Source organism: Trypanosoma brucei, chromosome 5 (genome assembly GCF_000210295.1).
Source record: "Trypanosoma brucei gambiense DAL972 chromosome 5, complete sequence".
NCBI lineage: Eukaryota > Euglenozoa > Kinetoplastea > Trypanosomatida > Trypanosomatidae > Trypanosoma > Trypanosoma brucei.
Window position 1 is genome coordinate 365901 of NC_026738.1, and position 26691 is coordinate 392591.

Below are 26691 nucleotides of genomic sequence, written 5' to 3' on the forward strand. Positions count from 1 at the left end.
CTTTTCCCATGCCCCTTCTTTTTCTGTCTTTCCGTCACCATCTATATTTTTTTTGTTTGTATTTTCAACGGCGCGGCACACTTGAGCAATTGGAACAACTCACGCAGCGGTTGGAGGGGAATTAGCTGCTTTTCATTTATTTCAATGCTTCTCCATCCGTTTTTTTCTTTTTTTTCTTTTTGCTGCTTCTACTACACACCGGAAATAGAAATAAAAAAAAAAATGGGCGGACTGGGGATGCGCGTAAAGAAAAAAAAAACTTCATCACGTCACACGATGTCGTTGATGGGAATTAAAATGTGAGGACGCGGAGAATACTTTTTTTTTTTTTTTTGAAGGAAACAACGAAACGAAGCGAAAAAAAAAGAAAATTATAAAACGGATAAGAAAGGAACATGAATAAAGGAAAAGAAAGGCAAGAAGAGGCGTCTGGCCGTCACCATGCGGCGTGCATGAAGGTAAGGGAGAGTTCGCACCGTCTTTTTTTTTTTTTTAAATAATAATAATAATTATTATTATTATTATGCGTGAGAGGGGGAAAGGGTGCTTGATTCCAAAGTTGTCGCCTTCATTTTATTATTATTATTATTGAAAATACACACACACACACACACACACACACACAAAATAAATAAATAAATAAATAAATATATTAATATATTTACATACTTATTTTTTAGTTGTTGTTTCGCTTTGTGCTTCGACTGTCATTGGTGCACCTTGTGCCCGTGTGTTGTTGTGGCTCCTCCAATGCCAAAAAAAAAAAAGGACAATTTCGTTTTCTTCCATATATCTCCTTTTGCTTTGTTGTGTAAATCAAAACATTTTCTTTGTTTTTTTTTAAAAAATTAATTGCCTTCCCCTTTGTTACAACAAATCGAGGTATAAATAGATAAATAAATTAGTAAATAAATATATACATACATTTATTTACTAGTTTTTTTTTTTTTTAAAGGGCATCAAAATGATGCCCGTCGCGGGTAGCTCCAATTGCTGCGGCAGTGTTTACCGTTTGTCATGTGGTACTGGAGGATTAAAACATGAAGAGCAGATGCTTCGTATTGGTGCCAATTCAACTGTTCTTACAAGTTCTGCTGCAACAACACTTATTGTAGAAGATACGCATGATGACACATGCACATGTGAGTCTCCACTCATCCCGATGCAATTTACCCAACCTGTTGAGGTTTTAGATGCAATACTTTTCTCTGAAGCGGCGTTACGTGAAAAGCGTCGTGAGGAGATTAGAATGGAGGATGAGAAACTACTGAAGGCGAGAAGGGAAAATATATTAAAACAACCTCCACTGGTTGTTAGGCCGCCATTGTTGAGTCCCTTCTGTCCTAATGGACTTCCACCGCTCGAAATTAAACAAGAACCGCTTTTTATGGAGAAGGATACGGTGGTTTCATCCATACGTGAAGAACTTCAGAAGCAGCGGCGTGAGAAGGCAGAAACTGAAGCGGCGTTACAAGAGGCAGAACTCGCTGCATTAGAGCTCAAATTGCTGTTACAGAAGGTGAGCATCTGATTCATTTTATTTTATTTTATTTTCTTCCTTTGCTCTCCTGCTTTAATTCTTATGAAGCGGAAGCTGTACCATATATATCATGTTGAAGTGCAATGGGCACTTGCACACACATATATATATATATGTATCGTGATGTATATATATATATATATATATTACATGTTTATGTGATGCGTGCATTACACATTTGTGCTTTTGTTGTCGTTGTCGTCGTTGTTTTTCTTTACCCCTGCTGAAGTGTATTCTGTTGAGAAAAAACACGGGATTTTTAATTTCCCACTTTGTTGCACTTGAGAATATATGTTGTAAACCTCATTTTTTTTTCCCCTCTCAAAAAAAAAAAAATAAAATAATGAGGAAGAACAAAAGAAAACGCATCTTCTTTTTTTTTTTTTTTGCCTTCCATTTGCTTATTGTGCGCTCTTTGGAAGTTTTTTAGGTGAAGCGAAAAACAAAACAAAAAAAGTGGTGATATAAAATATTTATATAAAACCGTGTGCCACATCTGGCTGGGACACGTACGCTGACGGTGCGCGGGGTTCCATTAGACACTTCACGATTCCGCAAAAAAAAAAGGAACACCTCAACCCAGTTGAAAGGTGTGTGTGTGTGGAAAAACTGGAACCAACAACAGCAACAAAATAACACACAAAAAAAGAAAGAACATTACATAAATAGAGTTTTTTAAAAAAAAAAGAAAAAAAGAAAAAAGAAAGGAAAGGAAGGAAAAGGAAAAAAAAAGAGGTGCTTCACACTCACTAACCCCGCCCCCAAGATATATTTAGTGGTAAGGTTACAATTTTCACTCATTTCACCTCGCCCCTTGTGTGTAAACATCAGATCTATATTAAATTCTTGCGCCATTTAAACTGAGGCGAAAGTTTTTTTTTTCTTTGTTAAAAAAAAAAAAAGATGGCTCACGTTGCAATCCGGCGACAGCGAGAGGAGGAGCAGCGCGCTCGTGAACAGGCCCAAGCTGTGGAGAAGCGTATGCGATTGGCTGCTAACTTTGAGACACGGAGTGAGAAGGTTTATGAACAAAAAGATTTAATGCGACGCCTCGATCTTGTGCGTGCCAAACACGATGATGCCCTCGTCGCCCGCCGTCAACGGCTTGCTGCAATGCTCCTACGAGAGAAGGAAGAACATGAGGCGATGTTAAATAATCTCACAGAGACGGATGAGCAGCGACGTGATCGGCTTATTCGGAAAGCGCGCGAACTGCGGGCCCAACAGCAGCATCACCTTCGTGTGGATGCTCAGAAGCGGCATGAACGTCTCTTTCGTGAAAAGATTGATTGCCTTCGCCTTGCGGAGAGTCGTTTGAGGGTCATGCAAGTTGCTAATGCCCGCTTTGAACAACTTGCATTAGCAGAGAGACGCAAGGAGGAGCAGCAGCGGGAGGAGGAATTCTTTGCGCAACAACGGGTTGAGGAGAATCGGCTTGCGAATGAGCGAGCTCAGAAGGACTTAGAGGAGGATTACATACGAAAGCAGGCTGTTGTAAAGGCGCTAGCGGCACAAGTAGAGGGGAATAAAATGCGGGCGGAACAACACCAACTGGAGGTTAAGAAAGAGAATGAAGCCTTCTGTCGTGCTGTAGAGGAGGAGAGAGCGGCGGAGGCTCAGAAGAAGATGGAAGCCCGCATCGCCCGAGCAGCACTCGCAAAGGAGATGAGTGAATTCAACGAGCAGTTGCGCACTGCGCGGCGGCAGGAATATGAACGACTCCAAAAGGAAGACAGGGAAGTGCTTGACCGAATGCTGGCAGAATTGGCGGAGCAAGAGCAGGAGGAAAAACGGCGTAAACATGAGCTGCGTGCGAATGCCAGGTTGCATCTGAAGGAAGTTGAGAGGCAGATGAACCAGCGCAAGGAGGATATGGAAAACTTAGACAAACTGTGGGAGGAGGAGAACAACAAGGTGTGGGAAAAGCGCGAGGCCCACTGGCGTGCGGATGAGGAGAAACGGCGTAAACTCCTGCGTAATGTACTTATCGTACGCCGGCAGCAGGTTCTGGACAAACGGCAACAGGAGAAGGAGGCAGTAGAGAGAGCTGAAGTAGAGAGACAAGAGTTCCGTAATATGATTGCGGGGTTGGCTGATATTGATGCAATGGAGCGAGCGCAACGTTTTGCAGTGGCAAAGGAAAACCAAAAGTACCTCGAGTCTCAGGTGCAACGGCGCAATGCAGAGAAGGAGGAGGTGCGAATGGCAATGAAGACAGCGCTGACTGCTGAGCAAGAGAAGGAGAAGGTGCATGCAGAGAGAATCAAGAGGGAAATAGAGAACTTAGAGCGGGCAAAACCGGAGCGTTACAAGGACGTGCCGCTGTTGCCCCGGCAACGATTCCCACCAATCTAGACATAGTGACAGCAAGGTAAATTAAAGCAAAAGCAAAAGCAAAAGTAACGCAAAGGAACGAAAGAGAAAGAGGGGAAGAAGAAGAGAGAGAGAGAAAAAAAAAAGAAGGAAGTAGGACAAAAGAGGGAGGGACGTGGTGTGAAATGTGAAAAGGAAAGAATAAATAATCCACAAACGCTCATACACATTCACATGTGCGTGTGGAAGAGGATAGTTGGATTGTGAGAAAGGTACGTATGTTTTTTTTTTATTTATATACGTGTGTGTCTTTGTGTCCTCGTGTTTGCTAGTGTGTGCGGTAAAGACAGAAAAGAAAAAAAGAAAGCATCTCTTCATATTGCTTCCATTACTTTCTCATTTCGGTTTCCGCGCATGCTTGTTTCAAATAGTGCTGATTATATTTGGTGTGGTGGCTACTGTTGTTTCGAAGATGTATAGGCGGGTGAAGGCGTGCATGTATCAATCCAACTTAATGTCTGATCTCCCCTAATCTTAGCCCATTTCCGCCGCTGCGTTTTAAAGCATAAAGAATATTTGTATATATATATATATATATATGAGTTTGCCGGGGCGGCCTGTTCTTCTTCCTCCCTTTTTCTTTGCTCCTTTTTTTTCTGTTGTGAGAACTGAATGGTGAAAGAAGGGAGATGTTGCTCTAATGGCAACCGTGGGAAGATGTACTTTACCTTTCGCGTTTTTATAGTGCAGCACGCATATATATATATATATATGTTTGTGTGTCTTTTATTCCCCCCTTTCCTCTTCAATGAACACCTATGCTTTGTAATTTTGTGTGTTAACAAATGCCTTTGTAGATTTGTTGATGCTTATTCATTCGTTCATTCACTTTTCCTGTCTTCTGCTCAACATTACTGCCTGCATTGACCCCGACGTCGTTGTATTTCAGCCAACAGAAGGCATCGGTACAACGCAGGAGAGCCTCGATCCCGTCCCCATAGATTTGAGTAGCCAATTCTATGCCACTAAATGCTCAACAATTGTTATTTCACTTAGCACGACGCAATTCTGCCCCACCATGGCGCTGGTTCCCGACTGCAACAGAGAACAAATTGTTTGAGCGACTTGACACGAGCGGTTCTCCCACAGCGCAAGTTGTTTACTCTCAGTTTGTACAGGCACGCCTTCAAGGGAGTTGCAGTGCAGGCACCGCACCAATTCAGCTCGACTTGTTTTTAGATGAGTTGACTCCTTCAGACGATGGCGATTACATTTTGAGATGTCCGTTAGCAAACAGTCACTTGATGAAGCGCCTTGTGGTGCCTGCTCCCATGCGGATAGCCATGCATGGATTACTGCAGGAAGTTATTGATGTGTTCCAGCAGGCAGGTATTCGTTATTGGGCTGCAGGAGGCACGTTACTTGGGGCCGTACGGCATGGATGCATTATTCCGTGGGATGACGATGTGGATTTGGCAATCTCCGTCGAAGATGAGTTGAAGCTCCGATCTGCCTTCAAATACCCGTGCGCCCATGGTAGTGATGACAATAGTGGTGATTGCAACTCTGAGTACTCAAGCGAAAGTAGCAGTAATGAAGTTGAGAAGAATGATGGAAACAACGGCGGCAATCTGGTACTTGAGTATGTGCCACTCTTTGGGTATAAGGTGTATAGCCGTCTGCTACCGCCCCCTTTCCCTTCACCGTCTTTGCCTGGCGTTGGTAGTTCATGCCTAAGGTATGGCTATTTTGTTGATATATTTATTATGCGAGAATCCAAAAACCGCTTTGTTTTGGCTCGGGAGTCCGCTCAGCGGACGTGGCCTGACGAGTGGTGGCACGTGGATGAGTTGTTTCCATTGCTTCAAAAACCCTTCGCTGCTGTCGCGGGATGTGCGAGTGAGCAGCACCCCCAGACGGCGCTGCAACTATCGGTGGGACGGTACCCACTCATGCATTTGCACCGGCTGTATGGAGAAACGTGCATGCAAGAAGCCGTCATCCCGCGTGAGCTTCACGGCCGTGAGTTAAGTCACTCGCTCCGAATTCCGTTGGAGTTGCTTTGAGGTTCACACCGGAGGGGGAAATGCCGCGAATGTGCGTGCGTGCGTGCGTATGTATATATATATATATATATATGTGTGTGTGTGTGTGGAGGAAATCTTCGTTTACCGTTCTTTGAGCGCAGGGTCGCGACACCCCTTCCCATTTATCCCATTACAGTTCGTATCGCACATCAAATCTTTTGAAACATGTTGCTCCCCTTCTGTTGAGTATACAACGTCCATTTATTTTTGTGATTTTGGCTATCACCCACTTCCTGCCCTCTTTTTATCACTAATTTTTTCCCTTTACTTTTTCGTCCGACGTATCTTTCCGGCAGTAACGTGGAGAAAGTGAGTTCCGACCCGCCCTCGTGGTGAGATTATTGAGCACCCGTAGAAACATAAAAAAAGGGGGGGGGAGAGGGAGACAGAGTCTGAAATAGGAAGGCTGCGAAACTAAAGGAAGAATTTGCGAAAAACACATTATAGGGAGGATATATCGACCAATTATCACTGTTACCATCATCACCATTATAGTTACCATTTTACTTGATTAATACGTTGTTGTGATTCGCTTACAGTAAATGACCGAAAGTGTTGGAGCTAGCACCCCGACGGGGGGCCGCAGTGACAAAGTGACGTTTTATTCTCGTCTCGTGAAGGAGGTGCAAGGCATTGTTGAGTTCCCCAGTAAACGTTTGGCACCTGCCGCCAACGCAATAATTAACCTCAGTAACGTTGCGGCGTCACTTTTCTATGGATTGAATCGACACGCAAACCCCGAGGCCGTCTTGCAGTCGCCACCCGTCAATTGGCTCGGGTTTTATCTCATGCACGGCCCGGAGCTTCTGGCGTTGGGTCCTTTTCAGGGTCGGCCGGCCTGCACGGAAATAAAAATGGGTCGCGGTGTTTCTGGGACGGCGGCACAGCAGGCGAAGACGCTTGTCGTTTCCGATGTCCATGAATTTCCGGGCCACATTGCCTGCGACTCGGCTTCAAACTCTGAGATTGTGGTCCCAATCAAGTCGGCAACGGGGGAAGTCGTAGGTATCATAGATGTGGACAGCACGCAGCTGAACTTCTTTGACGATGTGGATGCACAGGGACTGCAGGAAGTAGCAGAAATTGTAGCGAGGCACGTTGACTTCTCCGTCTTTCATCAATTTTGCACACAAACGCCTCTAGCGGGTACTGGCCCCAGTGCGCCTGAGAAGCCGACCGCTAATGTGGGTGCCGGATCTGAAACCCAACCGTCGGTATTACCATCTAACGACGGCACCGACAAGAACATCAAAGACAAGGTTTGCCTTACAGGATCAGCTGTTGCCGCCCTTTGTGCCTCTGGGCTGGCTGCGAAGGCAGTGACATTACCCCCAAGCTGTAAGTTGTCCGCGGCCACCATCATGCCTTTATCAAACCACGCGGTACAGGGACAACGCGAAGCTTCGTTAGAGGAGGGCCGGCCATTAGTACAGGCGTCACCGAGACGCTGGTCGGTGGATATTAGCGGGTGGGAATTTGAGGCGACCGACTTCACGCGGATATTGACACAAGAGGAACTAAAGCAATACGAGGAGGAGCTTGGCATTGGCTCCATACCAGAGCTACAATTCCCCTTCAACACTCTCCATATCACACCTGTCGCCCGCCATGGTAAAGTTCCACTTTTGAGTTTCTCCCTGAAAGATCTGTTACGTGCAGCCGCTGCATATTACAAAACTGAGTCTTATCGCGAAACCACCGTTCCTCAGCTTGTTATTCCCGTCTCTGAAACGTGGAAGCGCACCCCATACGCGGTGTTTGATGCGAAGGTTGACTGGGCATGGCGAAACGACTTTTTTGGCTTTGACAAAAGCTCTTGTACGTTGAAGCCGCTGGAGCCCACGATGCCTGGCTTAAACTGGGATCTGTTGAGAGATCGTACGCTTCCCATTCTCTTCTTTCACAACTTTGACATGTTGGAAGATGACCTGCACGACCACGGTGTGGTGAAGAGTTCTGTTCGAATCCGAGCTATGCCCACGGCCTTCTTCATCCTTCATCGCCACTTTATACGTATCGATCACTACCGCATTTGGATTCGTGACGTGCGCATCTTTCATCAGTACGAGGTGCGGCGCGAGAATGGGGAACCACACATTGTTGTGCGTGAAGAAGTGCGGCTGCTTGACATTAACAACGATGTGCAGTGGAGTGAGAAGGATTCCGATGAATGCGCCCAGTTGGCGAAACTTGAGAGTGAACAGGAGTACTACGTGAGTTTTGACAGGGATTCGGCGGGACGGGGATGGTGGAACACTATTAACGCATCGTAGGAAGTTCTTTTCGCCCTTAACCCTTCATTTATCAAACGCTGATTTTGTTTTTCTGCTGTATACTTTTCGTTCATTTATCTTCATCTTTCTCTAGGTGTCATTGTCAGTGTTGTGATTTATGTTGGGTGTGTGCTTTCTCTCTTACAACACATTGTCTCGGCACCTTTTAATGCGGTTTTGCCGTTGAAGATAAATCACCGCACTACCGTTTTCCTCTCCCCTCCCTCTTTCTTTTTCTCTTTCTCTTTCTGTCTCCCTCCGGTCCCATTGTTTCATTCTTCATTCTTTTTCTCTCTTGGTGCGTGCCTAAATTTTGTGTTGTGTGATAAATAAAGAAATGTTTTTTTTTTGTTATAAATGAAAGAAACGGGGAAAGGGAGGCGGTGCGGGAAAGGTAGTGAATAACATTGATGCAGCGAGAAAGGTTATTGTTTAGCAAAAGGAGGAGGATGAAACTGAGAAGAGTATGTTGAAGGAAACGCTGTGCGGAAAGGGAGGCGTAATCTGTTGGGCATTAGTGGATTGCGATTCCATTTGTTACTACAGCTCCTGTGACGTTACATTAATATTTTCTAGTCAGCACACAATTATGTGCGTATACGTTTTTGTTTTGTGTATGTGTTGTTTTGCTCATATATTCTCCCATGTTTCTAATATTTTGGTGAATAACAAGGAAAAAAAATATATTAAAAAAGACAAGAAAGAGCAAAAAGGTGACTAAGGTAAGATACGTTGTGTAACTTGCACGTTTTTTTTTTAAATCTTCTTAAAGACTATAGAGGATGGTGTCTTGTTTCGTGCGGCCGGTGGATGTCTTTGGGAACCCCAAGACTGCCCTCGGTGAGAACCTAGAGCCGCAGCATACATGGCTGGAATGGATATTTATGCCGCGTCACAAGCCCCTCTTCCACAACTTTTCCTCCAATGCGAGAGCAGGTTTGACAGTGGCGCTTGTCAACGTCCCATTGAGTATTGCACTCGCCATTGGCAGCGGTGCCACACCTGAGCAGGGAATAGTGAGTTGCGTATGGGCAGGGACGGTGGCCACTATTGTGGGATCTTCGCATTTCAACGTTGTCGGACCAACCGGTGCGCTCAGTGGCCTTCTCGCCTCAATGGTTGCCGCTCGTGGCCCCGGGGTTCTTTCACCACTGGCGTTGCAAGCCGCGTTGTGGATATTTCTTTTCTTCCTTTTGCGTGTCAACCGTCTCCTGCGCTACGTGAGCTCCGGTGTGGCGCATGGATTTGGTTGTGGCGTTGCCATAGTTATCGCTGTTGGACAAATTCCATCAGCCTTAGGCTTGAAGAACGTGACACCGCACGAGTCACTGGTGGAGAAGCTTAAGGAAGATTACAGAAGAATCGACACCATTAGCATACCCGACACGTTGCTGTTTCTCTCCACAATCTTACCTCTACTCATACTCTCGAAGCGGTACAATAAAATCCCCTGGCAGATCGTGTTTACCATGTTGGGCATAGCTATGGCGAGGATATTGCCTTCTGGTAGTTTGGTGCTTCTTGGGTCAAAATATCCCAACCTTTCACTGAACTTCTTCTCTTTTCAGCCGTTGCACACACTGATTGAGGCGGACTACTTTGATTTCAAAACAGTGTTGTACGGTTTTGGTATAGCCATTGTGGCACTTATAGAAACCCTCATTAGCTCCATTATTGCAAACAATCACGTGGATGATAAGTCTTACCTCAATTACTCGGGGGCCCGAGATACATTTGGCCTGGCTATGGCGAATCTGATGAGCTCGTTAGTTGGCGGTATTCCCTCCACCGCGGCGTTGGCGCGCACAGCGTTAATGATTCATTCCAGCGCCTTTTCTCGTGTTGCCGGGGTTATTTCATGCATGGCTGTGGCTTTATTATGTAGTGTGTTATTGCCACTATTCCGTGATATTCCCATGGCCACCGTTGCGGCAATCCTCATGGTGGTGGCATATAAACTGGTGGACTTGCACGACTTGCACATATTGCATGTGGTTGATACGGCAAATTTGTATTCGACCATCATTACATGCGCCGCGTGCGTACTTACCGATACGTTCGTTGGACTTGTTGTTGGTGTCTTTATCAGTGTACTTCTGAACTATTCTGATTCACAGGAGGCGGAGGTTTTATTTGAAGAGGAGGATGAGACATTTGCCTCACCACACCGCCCGGAACCCGTTATGTTCCGTGTCCTTATTGTTCGACCGCAGGAGTCTCTTCTTTTTATTAATGCGGAAATCATGAAAAATACCATATTTGAGCGAAGTATCACCTTTTGTGAGTCCACGCCTTCTGGGCTGAAGAGGCGACTTGTTCTCGATATGGCTCTTGTCAACCGCGTGGATTTTGACGGCACGAAGGCGTTGGGTGAAATTATTAGTGCACACCGCGAGAAAAATTGGGTTGTCGATGTTATTAACGCCCAACACCTTCGAAACAGCCTCGCCTTGTGCACACCCTTCCATGATTTGCACAAGTTGGAGTATCAAGAATTGTACTGATGATGGGCATTATGTACGGATTATCCGAAATAAATAAATAAATTATATATATATATATATATATATATGTATATGTATACAGCACTCTCTTCTTCCTTCCTTCTTTCCTTCTTTTACCTTTGTGGCTCGTAACGAAACGAAAAAAAAAAAGAAGCAAAAGAAACGAAACGAAGGGAAAAACGTATGTGTGTGTTTTGGGCGGGTGGCTTGGTCATTTTTTTTTTACCCCTTTCATTTCTGCAGTGGTTTGTGTTTTATTCGTTTCTTTTCTTTTTCTTTCTTTAGTTCTATTAGCTCAATCACTCACTCATTCATTCGTTTATTCATTCTCACTCTCTTCTTCTTTTTTTTTTCCTCCTTTTCGGTTATGTGTGTCTTTCTTTCTCTCTCTCTCTCTCTTTCTCTTTCTCTTTTCTCCACCCCATTTTTTTTTATTTGAGTTATGAGTCCATTCCTTTCTTTTTTTTTTTTCACTTGCGCACACATGTGCGAATATAAAATGTGAAGGGTACAACATATCTTTTTTTGTTTTTTTTTGTTTGCTCCATCATTTATATGAGTGAAGCAAAATCAGACGTGTTTGTGTTTGTGTTTGTGGAGGAATGGGTAGAGAAGAGGAGTAATTGAAAGTTTTTTCTTCTTTTTTTTTTTTTGAAAAGAAAGAGAAAAGAAAGAAGGATGAGGCAAATAGAAAAAAGGGAAAAAAGAAGAAGATAGAGAAAAGCACCAACAAGATAAGAAAAGGGAAGACGGATTGGTATGATGTGATGTTTTAATGAGAAAGTCGTGTGTTGAGGCAGGTTTTTTCCTTTTCATTTTCCTTTTCCCCGTTTTTTTTTATTGTTGTCGTTCTGGGATTCAACTTTTTTTTTTTTCGTTTTTAGATAATTATAATTTTAAATATTATTATTAATATTATTATTGTTGTTGTTGTTGGCTGGTTTGTTTGTTTGTTGTTGTGGTGTTTTTTGAGTTTGGTTTATTTTCTGCTGCCGCACGTACATATATATATATATATATATATATATATTTATTTATATATATATATATATATATATGCATATGTGCACACGCGTGTGTTTTTGTATAGACATATTTATACCTGCATGCGCGTGTATATGAAATTGATGGATGGGAACAAATGAATAAAATTAAGGGAAATATTGTTGTTTTTAAATGTATTTTTATTACTGCTGCATATATTCGTTGCAGTAAGCGGGGTTCTCTCACCGTAGTATTCGCAGCAATCACAGAGCTGACTTCTTCCAAACCAAAAACTTGAGTTTCTGTGTTTTGTTTGTTTTGTGTGCTTTTGTGTGTGTGTGTGTTTTTGTTTTTTTCCCCGCCTTTTCACACTCTCACATTTCTCACTGGGTCTTTTATTTTTATTTTTTATTTTGTCTCCCCTGTGTGATGTGGAAAGGCAGATATAAAAGAGATATGGAAGGAGAGAGGCACATGTATATATGTGTGAGTGTGAGTATGAATGTGTGTGTTTGTGATGAATAATAAAATGCAATAATTAAGGAGATTGCAAAGGGAAATAATTAAAGGGGACGGGATAAAATAAAATAAAATAAAACAAAAGAAAGGGAAATAAAAGAAAAGGAAGAAGCTTGAGGAGAAATTTGTTGCTTTTATTTTATTTTATTATTTAAAGTATTTGCATTTTCCGGGCATTACTTATGCAACGCATGAAAGTGAAGGAAGAATGGGGAGAGGAAATGAGAGAAGGTGTGGGGATGATGTTTTTTTTTTGTTTTGTTTGTGGTGGTGACGAATTAATATGCAAAGGGGATGAAAGGTCTGACTTTCTTTTTTTTTTTATTATTTCGTTGTTATTGTTATTGTTATTGTTAGGGTTATTGTTGTTAAGGGTGGAGGCGGTGGAAGGGATGAGGTAATAACAATAAAATGAAAAAAAGATCTTTTTTTGTTTTTTTTTTAAAAAAAAAAGAAAAGGGAACAAAGCAAAAAAAAAAAGGGGGGGGGTCGAGGGAGGAAAGATGAAAAAGGGGGAAAAAGAAAAAGTGTTGTGACTTGCTTCGCCAACCGCTATGGAAGGTAAGCATTATGATGTGGTTGGCAGATGCGAAAAGATAAAAGAACGGAAGGCGCATGAAATATATGATGGTGGTAGTGGTGGTGGTGGTGGTGGTGGTGCGGATTATTCAAGGGTTTATATGGGCCATGCCAATTTGTCCCTCATTTTCTTTTTCCTTCTTTACGTTTTCGCTAACACTGCTATTCTACCAGGGCGCTATCCGCTTTGTTGTTTGTTTGTTTTTTTTCCTAAAGTTATTATTATTATTATTATTGCTATTATCATTATTTTCTGTCTTTTTTTTGTTTTCGTGTATATATATGTGTGTGTATATATGTGTGTGTATTTGTGTGTTCGCATGTGTGTGGACTGCTTGTAGGTAAAACGGGGTGTATATGTAACCGGAGTTTCCATACCGGGCAATGGGTTCAGCCCGTGTCCCTTACACGTCTTTTTTGGCTGTGAGGGGTCTCCTGTCAGCTGATGATGATACCAAAGCTTTACCCTCTGATCTCTTTTTTTTATTTTATTTTTTTCTCCTTCCATGCGTATTTTCTTTTACCAAGTATCCCTTTTTGCATCCTCTTCTTCCTGCTTTACTGAGCTTTCCATCTTTTTTCTCTTTTTTTCTTTTTAAATCCCATTTATTTTATTGAAGGGTCACCTGAAGGCACCTGTTGATGGAGCTTCTCAAGAAAACGGCAGCGCTTCGCATTGAGCAACAGACACTTAATATCCCACAGGAGGATGTAACCAACATTTCATTAAGTGATGTGCCGTTACTTCCTGAGCGTATTGCGTGTTTTACAGCTCTTTCGCACCTCACTCTTGTCTCCATGAAACCAAAGTTGAAAACCCTTTTGGCGATACCTTTAGACACGCTGAAGTCGCTGCGAATGCTTGACGTAAGTGACAACAATATTACCGTTTCAGCGGATGAGACCCTTCCTGTGTATCCCACCATGCGGAAACTGTTTATTGCCAATAACAAAATTAATCAGTGGAGCGAGATGGAGCGACTCGCTACCGCTTTCCCAAACGTCGAAGTACTCGATGCTGCGAATAATAATGCGTATGATTGTTCTCGCCGTGCTGAAGTGTTTGAACTGTTTCCAAAACTGTCAGTACTGGATTCCATGTCAAAGGACGGTAGGGAAGTGGCGGTTCTGGACACGGATGAGGATAGCAGTGACGAAGAAGATGGTGATGATGATGATGATGAAAGCTTCCAGTCGTTTGTTATTGGCGAGGAATGTGAAGATGATGGAAGTGAATCTGACAGCGAAGATGATGATGAACCCCCTTCTAAGGTTGTGCGAACGGAATAGACCTTGTTGCGCCCCGAGACCATTGGATGCCAGAGGTTGTTTGTGATGTGCCTTGTCATGCTGATGAAGCAAGGAAGAGTTGATCGAAGTTTGGCACGATTTATGGGGAAGTGGTGCGGCTGCGTTTATGTGATGTTCGCCGCGCTTGCCTGGCCCAATTTTTGGTTTGCATACGAGCTTACCGTTACACACACACATACACACGCACAGATTTATAAATATGAATATAGATACATAACGCGCATAAGGTTCCGCTACTTTTGGAACGTTTGTGCGTGAATCACGGGTAACAAGAATCTTAGTGGGGATGCAATCTATTTATTGTTCGAATCTACATGATAGCTCCGTGTGTGAGGGCTCTCCTCCCCCATTTCCACCCCACTTCCAACTGTCTCGCTTCAACTTCATTTTTTCTTCTTTCATTTTCGTGTGTCGTATATTTACTCACCCTCGCCCTTATCTTCACAAACACGCTAAGACGTCCACGTTTAGGACAAAGGTGTTTTTCGTGTGTATTTGAATAAAGTGACATTTCACACTGCGGAGGTTAACATTGCTTCTGGTGCGTGGGACCATGTCACGCTACGATATCGGCAGCGAACCACCAGCTGAGGTTATTGCCGAAAACTACCGTGAAGTGCAGAAATGTATTCGGGAAGCAGCAGCCGAAGGTGCAGGCGGGGGGTCCGCTGACCGCGCTGTGAAACTTGTTGCCGTGAGTAAAACGAAATCGCCAGCATGCTTGCAGGCTTTGTATGACTGTGGTCACCGTGATTTTGGAGAAAATTACGTGCAGGAAGTTGTGGAGAAGGCGGCGGTGCTCCCCGGTGATATCCACTGGCATTTCATTGGGCATCTGCAAAGCAATAAGGTGAAGGAACTCCTCTCAGGCGTCAGTGGGCTTCAAATTGTGCAAACTGTCGACAGCGAATCACTTGCTCAGAAACTCGATAGCGGTTGTGTCTCGTACCGTGGTGGGCGACCGCTTGATGTTTACGTTCAGGTAAACACCAGTGGCGAAACCACAAAGAGTGGTGTGGAGCCGGGTAGTGCAACAGTTGAACTCGCCCGCCACATTTCAACAAAGTGCCCAAACTTACGGCTAACGGGTTTGATGACTATAGGTATGCCGGACTACACGAGTAGGCCAGAGAACTTTGAATGTCTGTTGCGATGCCGGGAGGAGGTGGCAGCGGCACTCAACCTCGATGCCACAACACTTGCGCTGTCCATGGGAATGAGTGGTGACTATACAAATGCCATCCGTATGGGATCAACAGTTGTACGTGTGGGAACCGGTCTGTTTGGTCAGCGCTATTATCCACCAAAGGATGGAGCAGCAAAGTAGGCATCCGTTTCGTGTGTGATATTGCTTTGTTTCGGGTATTCTTTTCTCCCTATGTGTGCGTGTGTGCACTCGTGTTTGCGTGGTTTGTTGAATGATTTCTTCTTGTGGACGTTTTTTGGTCGAGTTTCGCTATTTTTTTTTTTTTCCCTTCTCCCCCAAGTCGCACCATGGTTGGAAGAAAAGTGCTTGCGAGAAAGAGTGTGTTTGAAAATCTGTGAGTTTCTCAGTGTTGCGGCTCGGCATGTGGATGAGTTCTTGTCCTTCACGCGTGTTAAAAACAGCGACTAGGGCTTGTGACGTCCCTGCTTTGGTTTGTTGTTGGTTGTTATCCAGTAAGCGGGCGTTTATCTTTTCATGCACGTACGTTGTGTGCATTTGTGTGCGTGTATTTGGAGTTGCAAATTCGTTTTCATCGACGAACACTATGGGACAACAATTAAAACACACAGGCACTTAGGCCCACTTCTGCGGCGAGGTTCATGCGTCTTCTTTCATTTACTTCATTTTAATCCTTTCCCCCGTCATCACACGTAGGAAGACAATCACTTTCACTTTTTTTTAATAAAAAATTTCATGTCGTGCGACACTGTCACAGTTGTTTTTGACCTCCGCTATACTGACTGGGAGCTCTTCGACTCATCCAGGGAGGTTTTCATCACAACTGTGGGAAACTTGTTCGCTATTGCACTCTCCAACCTTTCTCAGAAGCAACCGTATTCCTTGAGGCTTATGGCAACCTCTGGCACTTCGCTGCTTCCTGTGTACGACTCTGCCTGTGATCGCGACAATACAAAGAAAACAGGTATTATTAACGCTGACAAGAGTACCTGTGGGGGAAGCAGCAATGTGTTTGACGTCGTACGTTCTCTGTCCGAGCTGACCCCCGTTCGAAGTCCATCGCGTGACACGGACCGCCATGTTGTGGGTATCCTTCAGCGGCAACATAAGAACTACTCATCGGATAAGTTGCAGCACCATAGCTTAATCTTCTTCACAACCTTTACTACGATTGGTGACTTTAGCAATTTGGTACATTCCACGGTACCTGCTGCACTACCCTTTTTGAATGATAGATGGGTGTCCATCCATCTTGACGCCACGGCCTTTACAACAACATCTCTTGCATTAACCCCCGCCACCCGTTCCATTCGCTGTCCCATAGCACCTGCGTGTATCCGAACGGGGCTTCAACAGGCACTTGCAACAGCACTTTCACCAGTGCTTCCATTGGTGCAGGTGTCGTTGCGTTATGGCCGCTACACTGTACCGTGCATTGCAAACAGAACATACTTTACCATTCCTGGCCGTTGCTGTGCAGCCAAGGATTTGGAAGACACCAACGACGTGGAGGAGAGGAACACTCTTGTATTTTGCGGTGGACGCGTGTGTTCTTCCGAGTATGAACGGGAGTACCATACAACACAGGAGCTGGTCTTAACAGCCAGTGGTATTGTTAACGCTGATGTGGTAGATGATGCTCATCTATATGGTGAGGCATGGGTGCTGCGTGGTTGCGAGTCACTGGGTGGTTATACTCGAAGTCCGGGGGAATGGTTACATCACCTCGCTACGGAGTTACGTGGGGACGCATTGCTCCTCCGAACGCAGCAGCCACTTCTCAATCCGCCTCATCAGCTGGCATTTCCATCTTCTCTCTTCGTGGGTTTCTTCATGCAATCGGATGAGATGTACCTGCGGGCTGTCATTCCGCCTGAACTTCGGGTTGAGCGGGTGGAGTCCATTGCCTTAAAGGCGAGCAACAGCGGAGGTGGAGGCCGGTTGGATCCCACTTTGGCCGCGGAGCTGCGGAAGGCAACGGAGGCGCTGAGAGACTGCCGCGGTGAAGTGGAGTTACGGCAACCTGTTGGCGTGTGTCGGGTGTTAACACAACTACGGCTGGATCCGTCACTACAACTGCGCTTGGAGGCGTTGCAGACTGAAGGCGCTGTGCGGCGGACGCTTATCCGCCCCCTTCACTCTCACCGCAGGTGACGCCATCTTTCCTTTGTTTTTTGTTTTGTCTTTCGTTTGTCATTTCGGTGTCTCGAGCACATGCAAGCATGTGTTGTCCGCGACTACACTTCTGGCAGCGGTGTGGTGTACTTGTCCGTTTTGAGTTATTCGAGTGATCTTTTTTTTCTTTTTTTACAGCCCTGGACGGACTCTTTTAAAACCACAGAACACCGAAACGACCATATGCGTTCGCTTCTTTAATACAGATGATTGCCTTTTTCTCCTCTTGCTTAACTGGGTTATTGCTGTGCACGAGAGTCTCTTCCCTTTTTCTTTATGTTTCTGTGCAAACATGAATATGCCTCTATTTAATTTTATGTGAATTGATTATTTGTTTAACCTATTCATTTGGTGCCCGCGCATGACCCATTTCCTTTGTTGCAGCGCACATCTGGTGCGTGTTTTCACCTCTTTCCCTTTCCTTACTTCCGAGTAAGATAGACCCTATTTCCGTTTTGAATAAACAAAGTGGATGTACGCATAAATTACTGTATACATGTGTAAATTGTGAAAAGGGGAGAATTACGGTTTGGGGGTGTGGAAATGTCGAAGAACAAAAAAGTATGCGGTCGTTTCTCCAGGTAATTCGAAAACGCTCTGCAGTGCTGTTTTTTTTTTTCCTCCTTCCTTTCTATTATCACTTTGTACCGTGTTTATTACTATTATTATTATTATTTTCATTTTTTTTTCCATTTTGTTGCTACTTCCCTAAAATATTTTTACCTATTTACTTGTTTATTAGCCAGTTATACACGAACTCACACACATACGGAGCGGTAGGAAGGAAAGGGATATACGGGAAGAAGGGGTAGGGGAGAGAGTAACTAAGGCGTCACCAGCAAGGAACAAAGTTAGTCAGGAGTACGAATACACGCAAGTTTCCTCACTCATCATGTCAAGTGAAGCTGCTAGTGGCTTATGGCGCTCAGAGGACATGACACTGCTGCGGTTGACGATGCAGCGTGAGACGGCTCATGATTCAGTGCTGAAACTTGGGCAACTCGCCGCCTTTCAGTTCATCGACCTCAACAGTGACGTGAGCGCCTTCCAGCGAGATTTCGTGCAAGAGGTCCGGCGCTGTGATGGCATGGAGCGGAAGCTACGGTACCTTCATGATGAAATTGAGAAGGCAGGTCTTACATGCGTCTCTACGGAAGCCATTGGAAGAGAATCATTGTTCGCGTTGGAGCACAAAATTGATGAGTACGAGGGGGAACTTCGTGAGTTGAATGGGCAGTACCAGTCGCTGCTTGAGGAAAGTAATCGCACGCAGGAACATCTTGAGGTGCTTAGTCGCGAGTTTGGAAGTGGTATTAGGCAAAGCCCAGGGCTCAATCTTCTCACGGGTGTTATTCCAAAGGACCGTATCGCTACATTGGAGCGCTTGGTGTACCGCATTACCCGCGGGAACTCTGTGTTGCACACCGATGAGATCACAACTCCCTTTTCTGAGGGAGAAAAGGAACGGATGGTTCAGAAATGTGTGTTTGGTGTTTACTTCGCTACCCCACGGTTGTGGGAGAGTTTAAAGCGAATCAGCGAGGTGAATGGAGCTTCACTCTATCCATATGCTGAGAGTACCGAGCGATTGCAGTACATGCGTGATACTCTCAACTCACAGCTAGAAACGATGAAGCATACGTTGCAGCAGTCTTTGCTGCGCCAACGGCATCTACTTACTTCCATATCACACAACGTGTGCCAGTGGAGGCAGACGGTTGCTGTGGAGAAGTCAGTCTTCTCCACGATGAACATGTTAAAATTCAGTGGATCCACAGCGGTTGCTAAAGGTTGGGCCCCTGTGCGCTCCCTTGACCGGATACGCGCATCCCTGCAGGAGGCGGAGTACCTGAGCGGCGCCCAGGTGCTAACTATTGTTGAGGAAATTTCAACAAAAGAAAAACGTCCAACGTGCTTCTTCACCAACAAGTTCACAGTATGCTTCCAAAGTATTGTTGACAGCTACGGTATGGCCCGTTACAAAGAGGTCAACCCAGGCGTGCTCACCATTGTGACTTTTCCCTATCTTTTCGGTATCATGTACGGTGACATTGGGCATGGAGTTATGCTCACCCTCTTCGCTGCGTTCCTGCTTATCAAGGAGAAGGACTGGGAAGGGAGGAAACTTAACGAAATATTTGCCATGATATTTGATGGTAGATATTTACTGCTGCTCATGGGGTTATTCGCTATTTATGTTGGGTTTTTATACAACGACTTCTTCGGCTTCTCGGTAGACACGTTTCGCTCCGGTTATCAGTGGCCACCACTGAATGGTAACACACAAGAGGGCGATATGCAACCTTCGTCCCCGAGCGGGGTCACGCCAGCGAGAAGTGTTATCTTTGGCATTGACTCAGCGTGGGCAGAGACGGAAAACAAGCTAGAGTTCTACAACTCTGTAAAGATGAAGTGCTCTGTCATCATCGGTGTTGTCCAGATGGTTGCCGGTGTAATTCTGTCTCTGATGAACCACATTTACTTTGGGGACAGGATTCAAATTTGGTTCCGCTTCGTTCCTGAAATCGTCTTCCTTCTGTGCACCTTTGGCTACATGTGCGTTCTCATAATCATCAAGTGGTGCACGAATTGGGACCAACGTACTAGTGAAGCGCCATCACTGCTTGAAACAATGACAAACTTTTTTCTCCAGCCAGGAACGGTGAGTGTACCGCTGTATAAAGGTCAGGAGTTTGTCCAAGTATTGCTTCTTCTAATTGCCTTTGCAATGGTGCCGATTCTTCTCTGTGCCATACCAATGCATGAAAAGAAGGAGCACGAGCGTAAAATGCGGCTGCAGGCACTGGCCCGTAGGAATGAGGATGAACGCCATGAAGGCAGTGAGGATGACTACGAGGAAGATGAGAAATTTGACTTTAGTGAAGTTGTTATCCATCAGGTTATTCACACTATTGAGTATGTACTTGGTTGTGTGTCTAACACCGCGTCGTACCTTCGTCTGTGGGCCCTCTCGCTTGCCCACTCGCAGCTTTCTGAGGTCTTCTGGAGCTTTACATTTCTTATGGCGTTGGATATGGACAAAGGCTCGGGCATTTTCGTCTTCTTCGGCCTTTGCGTGTGGATGTGCGCGACGGTGGCCGTCCTTCTCGGCATGGAGTCTCTTTCCGCCTTTCTGCACGCCCTCCGTTTGCACTGGGTAGAGTTCAACAATAAATTCTACGCTGCTGATGGGTATCCGTTCACCCCATTCAACATTGCTGAAGTGCTGAAGGAATTGGACTAAACCTCGCATCGCAGCGACCTCGTTATTTAGGTGAGGTTTCGGGGTCTGTGAGGGAGGAGGTGAACACGTCCAATGCAAAGAGAATGCGTAAATGTGGAAGAAAAAGAGAGCGGATGGATTACGAAACAGGCGATCGAGCTACAAAAGAGAGAGGAGGAGGAGAATGTGTCCGTGCCTTTGGGAAGGGAATGCTCTTCCTGTGCTAATGCTCTTTATATTCAACAAAACGTACGAACTGACTCCCCGTGGTGTGGAGGGGTTGCTACTAAAAAAAATTTGCTATGAACAACTGTGGTTAGAGGAGGTGTGTGTGTGTATGTGTGTTTGGAGGAGGAGGAGGATGAGGAGAGGGAAAGGAAAGTGATATTCCGAAATGTGTGTTGCTTTTGGTTTGAGGGATAGAAGAACAAAGAAGAGTTGATTCACTGGTGATGATAAGGAAATACTGGGACCATGGTGGAGAGGGTTTGGAGCTCCTTCAACCAATTCGGAGGTGTGCACCTGTGTGCTTTGCTGTTGCTTGTTGCCTACCTGTATTTTTGTGATTCATTGTTGCTGTAAAACAACAAAGGAGAGGAGTGCGAGAAACACAACGAACTTGCGTGGATGCGAGTGATGACAAATAATGATAGTAATAAATCAATACAATGTGTTGGTTTACATACAGCCACCCACCCACATGCACACACGATGAGGTGGTGCGTGTCAAGGTGTTTGTTTGGTCGTTGTTCCTTACCATTCCTCATCACAACCCTTCTCCTTTCTACTCACTTTTTTTCCTTTCTCGTTCCTGGCCCATGTGCGTTTTCATGCTCTGTGTTATATATAAATATATATGTGGCAGCAGCCCTCAGAGGGGACACCGGGTTCAACCTATTGAAATGATGCGCCGCGTACTCCTCCGCTGCCCGCGTCCCCGGCGCAACAGTCCGTTAGCTTTCCAAAGCACCTCGAGCCCTGTTACAAAGTGTCCCTTATCACCTAAGCTGCAAAGGCCGCTTCAAACGCCAACGGTTGTGGGTGAATCACGCGGTTGCCCAATGATTGGGACGGCTCCACACCTCAGTTGCCCTATCGAGAAGGAGCAACTTGGCCAATCAGTACAAGTTAGAGATGTCGTAACACAGTTGGGCAAGCTGAAGCTTTCAGCCTTTGTGACGGCCACGGCATTGGGTGGTTACGTGATTTGTGGCGGTACCAGCCCGTTGGTAATGGTTGCGGTAACGGTCGGTACGCTTCTACAGTGCTGTTCTGCCAATACAGCCAATCAGATTATTGAGGTGGAATATGACAGGATGATGAAACGAACCTGCCGGCGGCCCCTTCCAATGGGGCTCATATCACGCAGAAGTGCTACCATTTTGTGTGCCGTGGAGTTACTCTCCGGCTCCTGTATTTTAGGTTCCGTCAGCCCAGCGGCCTCTGCGCTCGGGGCCTTCAACTGGCTGCTGTACGTGGCCGCGTACACCCCACTGAAGCGCGTGTCCGCCATCAATACGTGGGTGGGTTCCATCGTTGGCGGTATTCCGCCGCTAATGGGAGGAATTGCAGCCACCGGCACCATAACGGGCCCCGCTTATCTGCTGGGTTCGTTGCTGCTCGTCTGGCAAATACCACATTTTATGGGACTTAGTTTTCATTGCCGTCGTGACTACGAGGCTGCTGGGTACAAAATGCTGGCGTTTTATAACCCGTGGAGGGCTTCTTTCTACGCTGTATTGTTGTCTGTTATGATGGCTTTCATAACTCTTGCCGGCCCCGCACTTATCAACATGGCAGCTGAGGGTTGGTACTACCCGGTGGTGGCTGCTGCGAATGCCGTTATGATTTACAAGGCACTGTTATTTCACTCGGACCCAAAGCGGCACTGCAGGGGTTGTTTTGTGTTTTCCTACATGTACCTCTCCGTCGTACTCGCCGTGCTGATGCTGAATCATTTGGAACCTGTGAAGCGGACGACGACCCTGTTTCAGCACTTCACTGCTGTTGCATTGTAGGGCTCCGGTGCCTTACCTCTCCCAAAGCGTAGTTTGCCTTCACGGCTCGGTAGTGGAGTTAGAGAAAGTTGGGGAATAGTGGCAGATAATATAGGAAGGAAATGGTGTGGCGAGACCGGCGGAAACGGGGGAACAAAAGTTTCCAAGTTTCGCTGTGGGAATGTCAATGAAGCGTACATGTATGTGTATGTGTATGTGTGTAAACATTACAATCATGTTTTGGTTGTTATGTACGTTTAACCTCGCGGGGTGTCGTTGAGGTGGGGGATGGAATAGGAACACCAGCAATAATCAAAGGGCACAAAGGTAACGAGGGGAAAGGTTGAATAAGAAGATGCTGTTAGGTTGGGTTGCATGAATTGGAAGTTTTGCCTTTCCATAATCCCTTTTTTCCTTCTTGAGCTTGCATAAGAGTGTGCGGGTATAATGAGTTCCGAGGATCTGAGGAGGAAGGGGTATGGGAAAGGAGTGTAGTGTAGTGTAGTGTCGTATTACTAATCACGACCATTATTTTTCTGTTTTTCCTCACATTTCGAACTTTTAAACCTTTTTACCTTCTCCTCATTACCGTTTTCGCTAATGTTCCCGATTTCCCACACTTTGTTTTGTTCCAATGGGTTGTCTGTAGGCTGTCTGAAGCATCTCCCCCCTCACCGCCCCTCCAAAGAGAATGCGTGTATGGAGAAGGAGTGGAAGCAGAAGGGGTTGTGATTATTTTTATCTTCTTGGTTTCTGTTTACATTTTGTGTTATTTTCCCATATAACCCCAATGCACCTTTTACCTGAGGCAGCTGACGGGGAATCGTTCCGTCGTCGTCGTTGTAATGCCGGAAGCGGAGGGTGTCATTTGGCTTCCTGCGTGTCATGCGGGCTGTGATGGTGGAGGGGGGAAGAAAAAACGAAACAAGGGATATGGGCTTGGAGGGTGTGGGGGGGGGGGATATCGTCGAACTTAGCTCCCGTGCCTCGTCTTTGTACCTTTGCACTTTTACCATTTCGGCCCTTTCTCTATTTATTTTTCTGCTTAGGCTCCGCAACCCGTCTATTTAACCCTGTTTTCTGTGTGGAAAAAAAAAGAAATACAAGCGCCGGAGCGCGTATTCGTGCACACGTACTTGCATATGTGTATATCTATATTTGTGTATACGTTGAGGGTGAACTCATCAATGTGTTACAATTTTTTCTTTTCTATTGCCCTCTTTTTTCTTTATTTGTGCGTTTCCACTCTACTAGTCGGTTCAATCCGAACCCGCACGCCTCTTTTTCCCCTTCTATCATTTATCATTACATCACTGCTTCGCACTTTTATCACCGTCGTTGTTGGTTTGCTTATTTGCTGCTTGTGTCGCTGATCCGTTACGTGCTTGAGATGCCGAGTTCGGCACCGATGAAAACAATACCGCCGAAGTCGCGTGTTCCCCCCGATTGGATTCACCCGGCGCTGCATCGCCAGTGGCAGAGACGTGATAAATTGAGGACTCCACACGAATTGCGACTTGAGGAATTAGATGTTCAACGAACGGAGATGGAGGAAGCGAGCCGCCGCATTATGAGCATTGTTTCAGAGAAGAAGAGCGCACTTGAGAAGTTGGATCGTCAACGAGAGAAGGCAAAGGCAGATATCGATCTCGATGAGGCGGCGGCAGGTGAGATAACTGGTGTTCTTGATCGACTTACTAGTCAGATTACTGTCCATAAGACGTTGCCGCGGTGCGATGCACGACTTTTAGACACCAGCGACAGCGAGAATTTTGCGTCGGGTGCTGCGCATTGTGTCCTGAGTGTGGAATGCGGTAGCACATGGGGAGCTGTGGCGTCATGTTTCCCCTGCGACAATGAAATAAAGCGTTCTTTCTTTTCTCAGTACGCACCTCTCTTCAATGTCACATCTGACGACTCATCGGCAGCACAGAAGGTGGGAGGAGCCGCTTTCTTTGACGAAGGTTGCCTCCTGTCTGTAGACCAGGTCAGTTGCTTTAACCCGGCATGTCCCTACTGGCACAAAGAACAACTAACGCATTTGAAGCTTACCGCTCGAAAACTTGTTTCTCGCGCTGCCAACTTTATCCGTGGGAATCGCAACAACTGTGATGTTGCAGCCTTGTTTCACCGTTTTCGTATGTCCATGGAGGCGTCAACCGCTCTGCACGATGCTGTAAGGATTGAGAGGGATATGATGAACTGCATTGCGACGCTGGGTTGGGCGGCGATATTCTTGCAGAAGGACGAAGTGGCGGAAAATAAACAAGGGAGGTATCGACCGCCACCAAGCCGTATCACGTGGGATGCGCCGATTCAGTCAAAACCACACATGCCTCTGATGCAAAAATTGTATTCACTACTGCGCAACCCTCAAGAATGTAGCGCCTGGGAGTCCTTGATCGGCTCATCACCATCCACTCTCATAGCCGACGCCGTGTCACTTTTCCAGCGTCACGTGGATGTGCTTTCGTGGCGTTGCCTCATGCGAGTTGCCGGCGATACGCCGGAGCGCCTGTTGTGGCTGGCGTCACGAGGGATTGAAATCTTTCCAACATCTCCGTCCATACGCCTTTCGCACCTTTACGCCCTTCTGCACTCTGGCAACACTGCATCAGAGTGTGTGGATGTATGCTTGGAGTCGGTGCGGATTCTCTCTGTGCAAGCCTCAAAATGCACATTATCCTCGTCCGGTAAGGTAGAGTGGAGTGAAAGTGTGGCGCGGTATATCGCTTACATGATTGCGATGACATGTGTGCGCGTTGCCCCAATGGACGCCCAAGCGGCAATGCGGTTGCTTACCTACGCAGTGAAGGTTCCTGGTAGGGTGTGCCTCCTTCCGCTAGCCCAGCAGAATTTAACCCTTATGTTGATTGCTATTTGCCAGACTGGAAAACTGGAGGGAATGAATGACCTCCCGCTGGCATCCATCTCAGATGTGACATTTGCACTTAGTGAGCACTTCCCTGGTAGGCCGCAGGATGCATGCGCAGGGCTATTATCACGGCAGTTGAACATGAACGCCGGATGCGCAGCTGCTGGCATAGACGCGGAGCTAATGGATCGCATGCAATCTGCTGTTCATCTCTCGCTGATGCGCGCCTTCTCTTCAAATGCCGTACTTGTGGAGAGAATACTGACAAAAGTAAAGATGGGCTCCGTGACTGCCATGGCGGAGTTATGGTGCGACTACCTTCGCGTTGTACGCCAACACGATGGCACAGAGGCTCTTGTTTCCCTAATTCGCTCGTTACTTGAGGAGTGCAAGTCCCCACTGCTCATTTTACACTTCGTGAAAATCCTAGACTTCAACGCAGAAGATACAACGGCTGTAGCGAGTTCTGCTGTTCAACGCTTTGCTGAGGAGAACGGTATCACAGTGGAAAACATTGCCTCTTTGGCATCCAGTGAAACCGTCACCTTTCCCGTTAGCGATTGGGTTCCCTTTATTTTATTGCATGCTCGAAGCTTGGCTCCCCAGCGGCGTGTGGAGCTGATCTTTAGTATCCCCCCTGTATTATATTGTGAGGTACCCGAGTTGGTGTTTTTGTTGTGGTTTGAGATCATTCCGCCTACCCTGCTACTTAAGGATGACGAGCTCTTCCGACGGTGTGCGGAGTATGGATTAGTGTTGCTGCGGGAGCCGCTCCTGAATCACTTTAGCCCAATAGATTGCAACTTTGACGAAATGATTGCGATTCCCCACATAGCTAGTCTAGCACTATACCGTGCCGTGCCTGTACTGTTGGGGGCGGCTCATCATCTGACTGCACACTATCGAAAGATCGTGTTGGATGTTAGTACTGAGTTGCACGTGATACATCCGTATCTATACGCAACGTAGTGTGGAAAAGAAAAGATATATATATATATATATATACATATACATTTGTATGAGGGAAGGTGAGAATGCGCATGAGAAGGTTTCGTTATCACGAGGTAACTCACTTAACTTCGACAGATATGACTGCACTTGCGGCAAGGGTCGAAACCCAGCACACTCTAAACACATAATCACGCT

At 45.8% G+C, this 26691-nt stretch overlaps 14 protein-coding genes across 14 annotated transcripts; 12 read left to right on the top strand and 2 right to left on the bottom strand.

Moving 5' to 3' along the window:
- Window positions 1-964: 964 nt before the first annotated feature.
- On the top strand, window positions 965-1531 carry TbgDal_V1690 (T. brucei spp.-specific protein; the record flags this gene model as incomplete). Its single annotated transcript, XM_011775016.1, has 1 exon — window positions 965-1531. One exon carries the CDS (start codon window positions 965-967, stop codon window positions 1529-1531), a length of 567 nt encoding a protein of 188 aa, XP_011773318.1.
- A 912-nt stretch (window positions 1532-2443) lies between these two features.
- Window positions 2444-3895, top strand: TbgDal_V1700 (T. brucei spp.-specific protein; the record flags this gene model as incomplete). Its single annotated transcript, XM_011775017.1, has 1 exon — window positions 2444-3895. The coding sequence occupies one exon, from the start codon at window positions 2444-2446 to the stop codon at window positions 3893-3895; it is 1452 nt and encodes a 483-aa protein (XP_011773319.1).
- A 21-nt stretch (window positions 3896-3916) lies between these two features.
- TbgDal_V1710 (hypothetical protein, unlikely) lies at window positions 3917-4231 on the bottom strand (the record flags this gene model as incomplete). Its single annotated transcript, XM_011775018.1, has 1 exon — window positions 3917-4231. The coding sequence occupies one exon, from the start codon at window positions 4229-4231 to the stop codon at window positions 3917-3919; it is 315 nt and encodes a 104-aa protein (XP_011773320.1).
- A 641-nt stretch (window positions 4232-4872) lies between these two features.
- Window positions 4873-5919, top strand: TbgDal_V1720 (hypothetical protein, conserved; the record flags this gene model as incomplete). Its single annotated transcript, XM_011775019.1, has 1 exon — window positions 4873-5919. One exon carries the CDS (start codon window positions 4873-4875, stop codon window positions 5917-5919), a length of 1047 nt encoding a protein of 348 aa, XP_011773321.1.
- A 563-nt stretch (window positions 5920-6482) lies between these two features.
- TbgDal_V1730 (hypothetical protein, conserved) lies at window positions 6483-8213 on the top strand (the record flags this gene model as incomplete). The annotated part of the gene is made up of 1 exon (XM_011775020.1): window positions 6483-8213. The coding sequence occupies one exon, from the start codon at window positions 6483-6485 to the stop codon at window positions 8211-8213; it is 1731 nt and encodes a 576-aa protein (XP_011773322.1).
- A 782-nt stretch (window positions 8214-8995) lies between these two features.
- Window positions 8996-10717, top strand: TbgDal_V1740 (hypothetical protein, conserved; the record flags this gene model as incomplete). Its single annotated transcript, XM_011775021.1, has 1 exon — window positions 8996-10717. One exon carries the CDS (start codon window positions 8996-8998, stop codon window positions 10715-10717), a length of 1722 nt encoding a protein of 573 aa, XP_011773323.1.
- Window positions 10718-12774: 2057 nt separating this feature from the next.
- On the top strand, window positions 12775-13140 carry TbgDal_V1750 (hypothetical protein, unlikely; the record flags this gene model as incomplete). Its single annotated transcript, XM_011775022.1, has 1 exon — window positions 12775-13140. One exon carries the CDS (start codon window positions 12775-12777, stop codon window positions 13138-13140), a length of 366 nt encoding a protein of 121 aa, XP_011773324.1.
- A 301-nt stretch (window positions 13141-13441) lies between these two features.
- Window positions 13442-14089, top strand: TbgDal_V1760 (hypothetical protein, conserved; the record flags this gene model as incomplete). Its single annotated transcript, XM_011775023.1, has 1 exon — window positions 13442-14089. The coding sequence occupies one exon, from the start codon at window positions 13442-13444 to the stop codon at window positions 14087-14089; it is 648 nt and encodes a 215-aa protein (XP_011773325.1).
- A 574-nt stretch (window positions 14090-14663) lies between these two features.
- Window positions 14664-15437, top strand: TbgDal_V1770 (hypothetical protein, conserved; the record flags this gene model as incomplete). The annotated part of the gene is made up of 1 exon (XM_011775024.1): window positions 14664-15437. The coding sequence occupies one exon, from the start codon at window positions 14664-14666 to the stop codon at window positions 15435-15437; it is 774 nt and encodes a 257-aa protein (XP_011773326.1).
- Window positions 15438-16010: 573 nt separating this feature from the next.
- On the top strand, window positions 16011-17429 carry TbgDal_V1780 (hypothetical protein, conserved; the record flags this gene model as incomplete). The annotated part of the gene is made up of 1 exon (XM_011775025.1): window positions 16011-17429. One exon carries the CDS (start codon window positions 16011-16013, stop codon window positions 17427-17429), a length of 1419 nt encoding a protein of 472 aa, XP_011773327.1.
- Window positions 17430-18342: 913 nt separating this feature from the next.
- On the top strand, window positions 18343-20694 carry TbgDal_V1790 (vacuolar proton translocating ATPase subunit A,putative; the record flags this gene model as incomplete). The annotated part of the gene is made up of 1 exon (XM_011775026.1): window positions 18343-20694. One exon carries the CDS (start codon window positions 18343-18345, stop codon window positions 20692-20694), a length of 2352 nt encoding a protein of 783 aa, XP_011773328.1.
- Window positions 20695-21341: 647 nt separating this feature from the next.
- TbgDal_V1800 (protoheme IX farnesyltransferase, putative) lies at window positions 21342-22691 on the top strand (the record flags this gene model as incomplete). The annotated part of the gene is made up of 1 exon (XM_011775027.1): window positions 21342-22691. One exon carries the CDS (start codon window positions 21342-21344, stop codon window positions 22689-22691), a length of 1350 nt encoding a protein of 449 aa, XP_011773329.1.
- Window positions 22692-23341: 650 nt separating this feature from the next.
- TbgDal_V1810 (hypothetical protein, unlikely) lies at window positions 23342-23686 on the bottom strand (the record flags this gene model as incomplete). Its single annotated transcript, XM_011775028.1, has 1 exon — window positions 23342-23686. The coding sequence occupies one exon, from the start codon at window positions 23684-23686 to the stop codon at window positions 23342-23344; it is 345 nt and encodes a 114-aa protein (XP_011773330.1).
- Window positions 23687-24060: 374 nt separating this feature from the next.
- On the top strand, window positions 24061-26514 carry TbgDal_V1820 (hypothetical protein, conserved; the record flags this gene model as incomplete). The annotated part of the gene is made up of 1 exon (XM_011775029.1): window positions 24061-26514. One exon carries the CDS (start codon window positions 24061-24063, stop codon window positions 26512-26514), a length of 2454 nt encoding a protein of 817 aa, XP_011773331.1.
- Window positions 26515-26691: the final 177 nt, after the last annotated feature.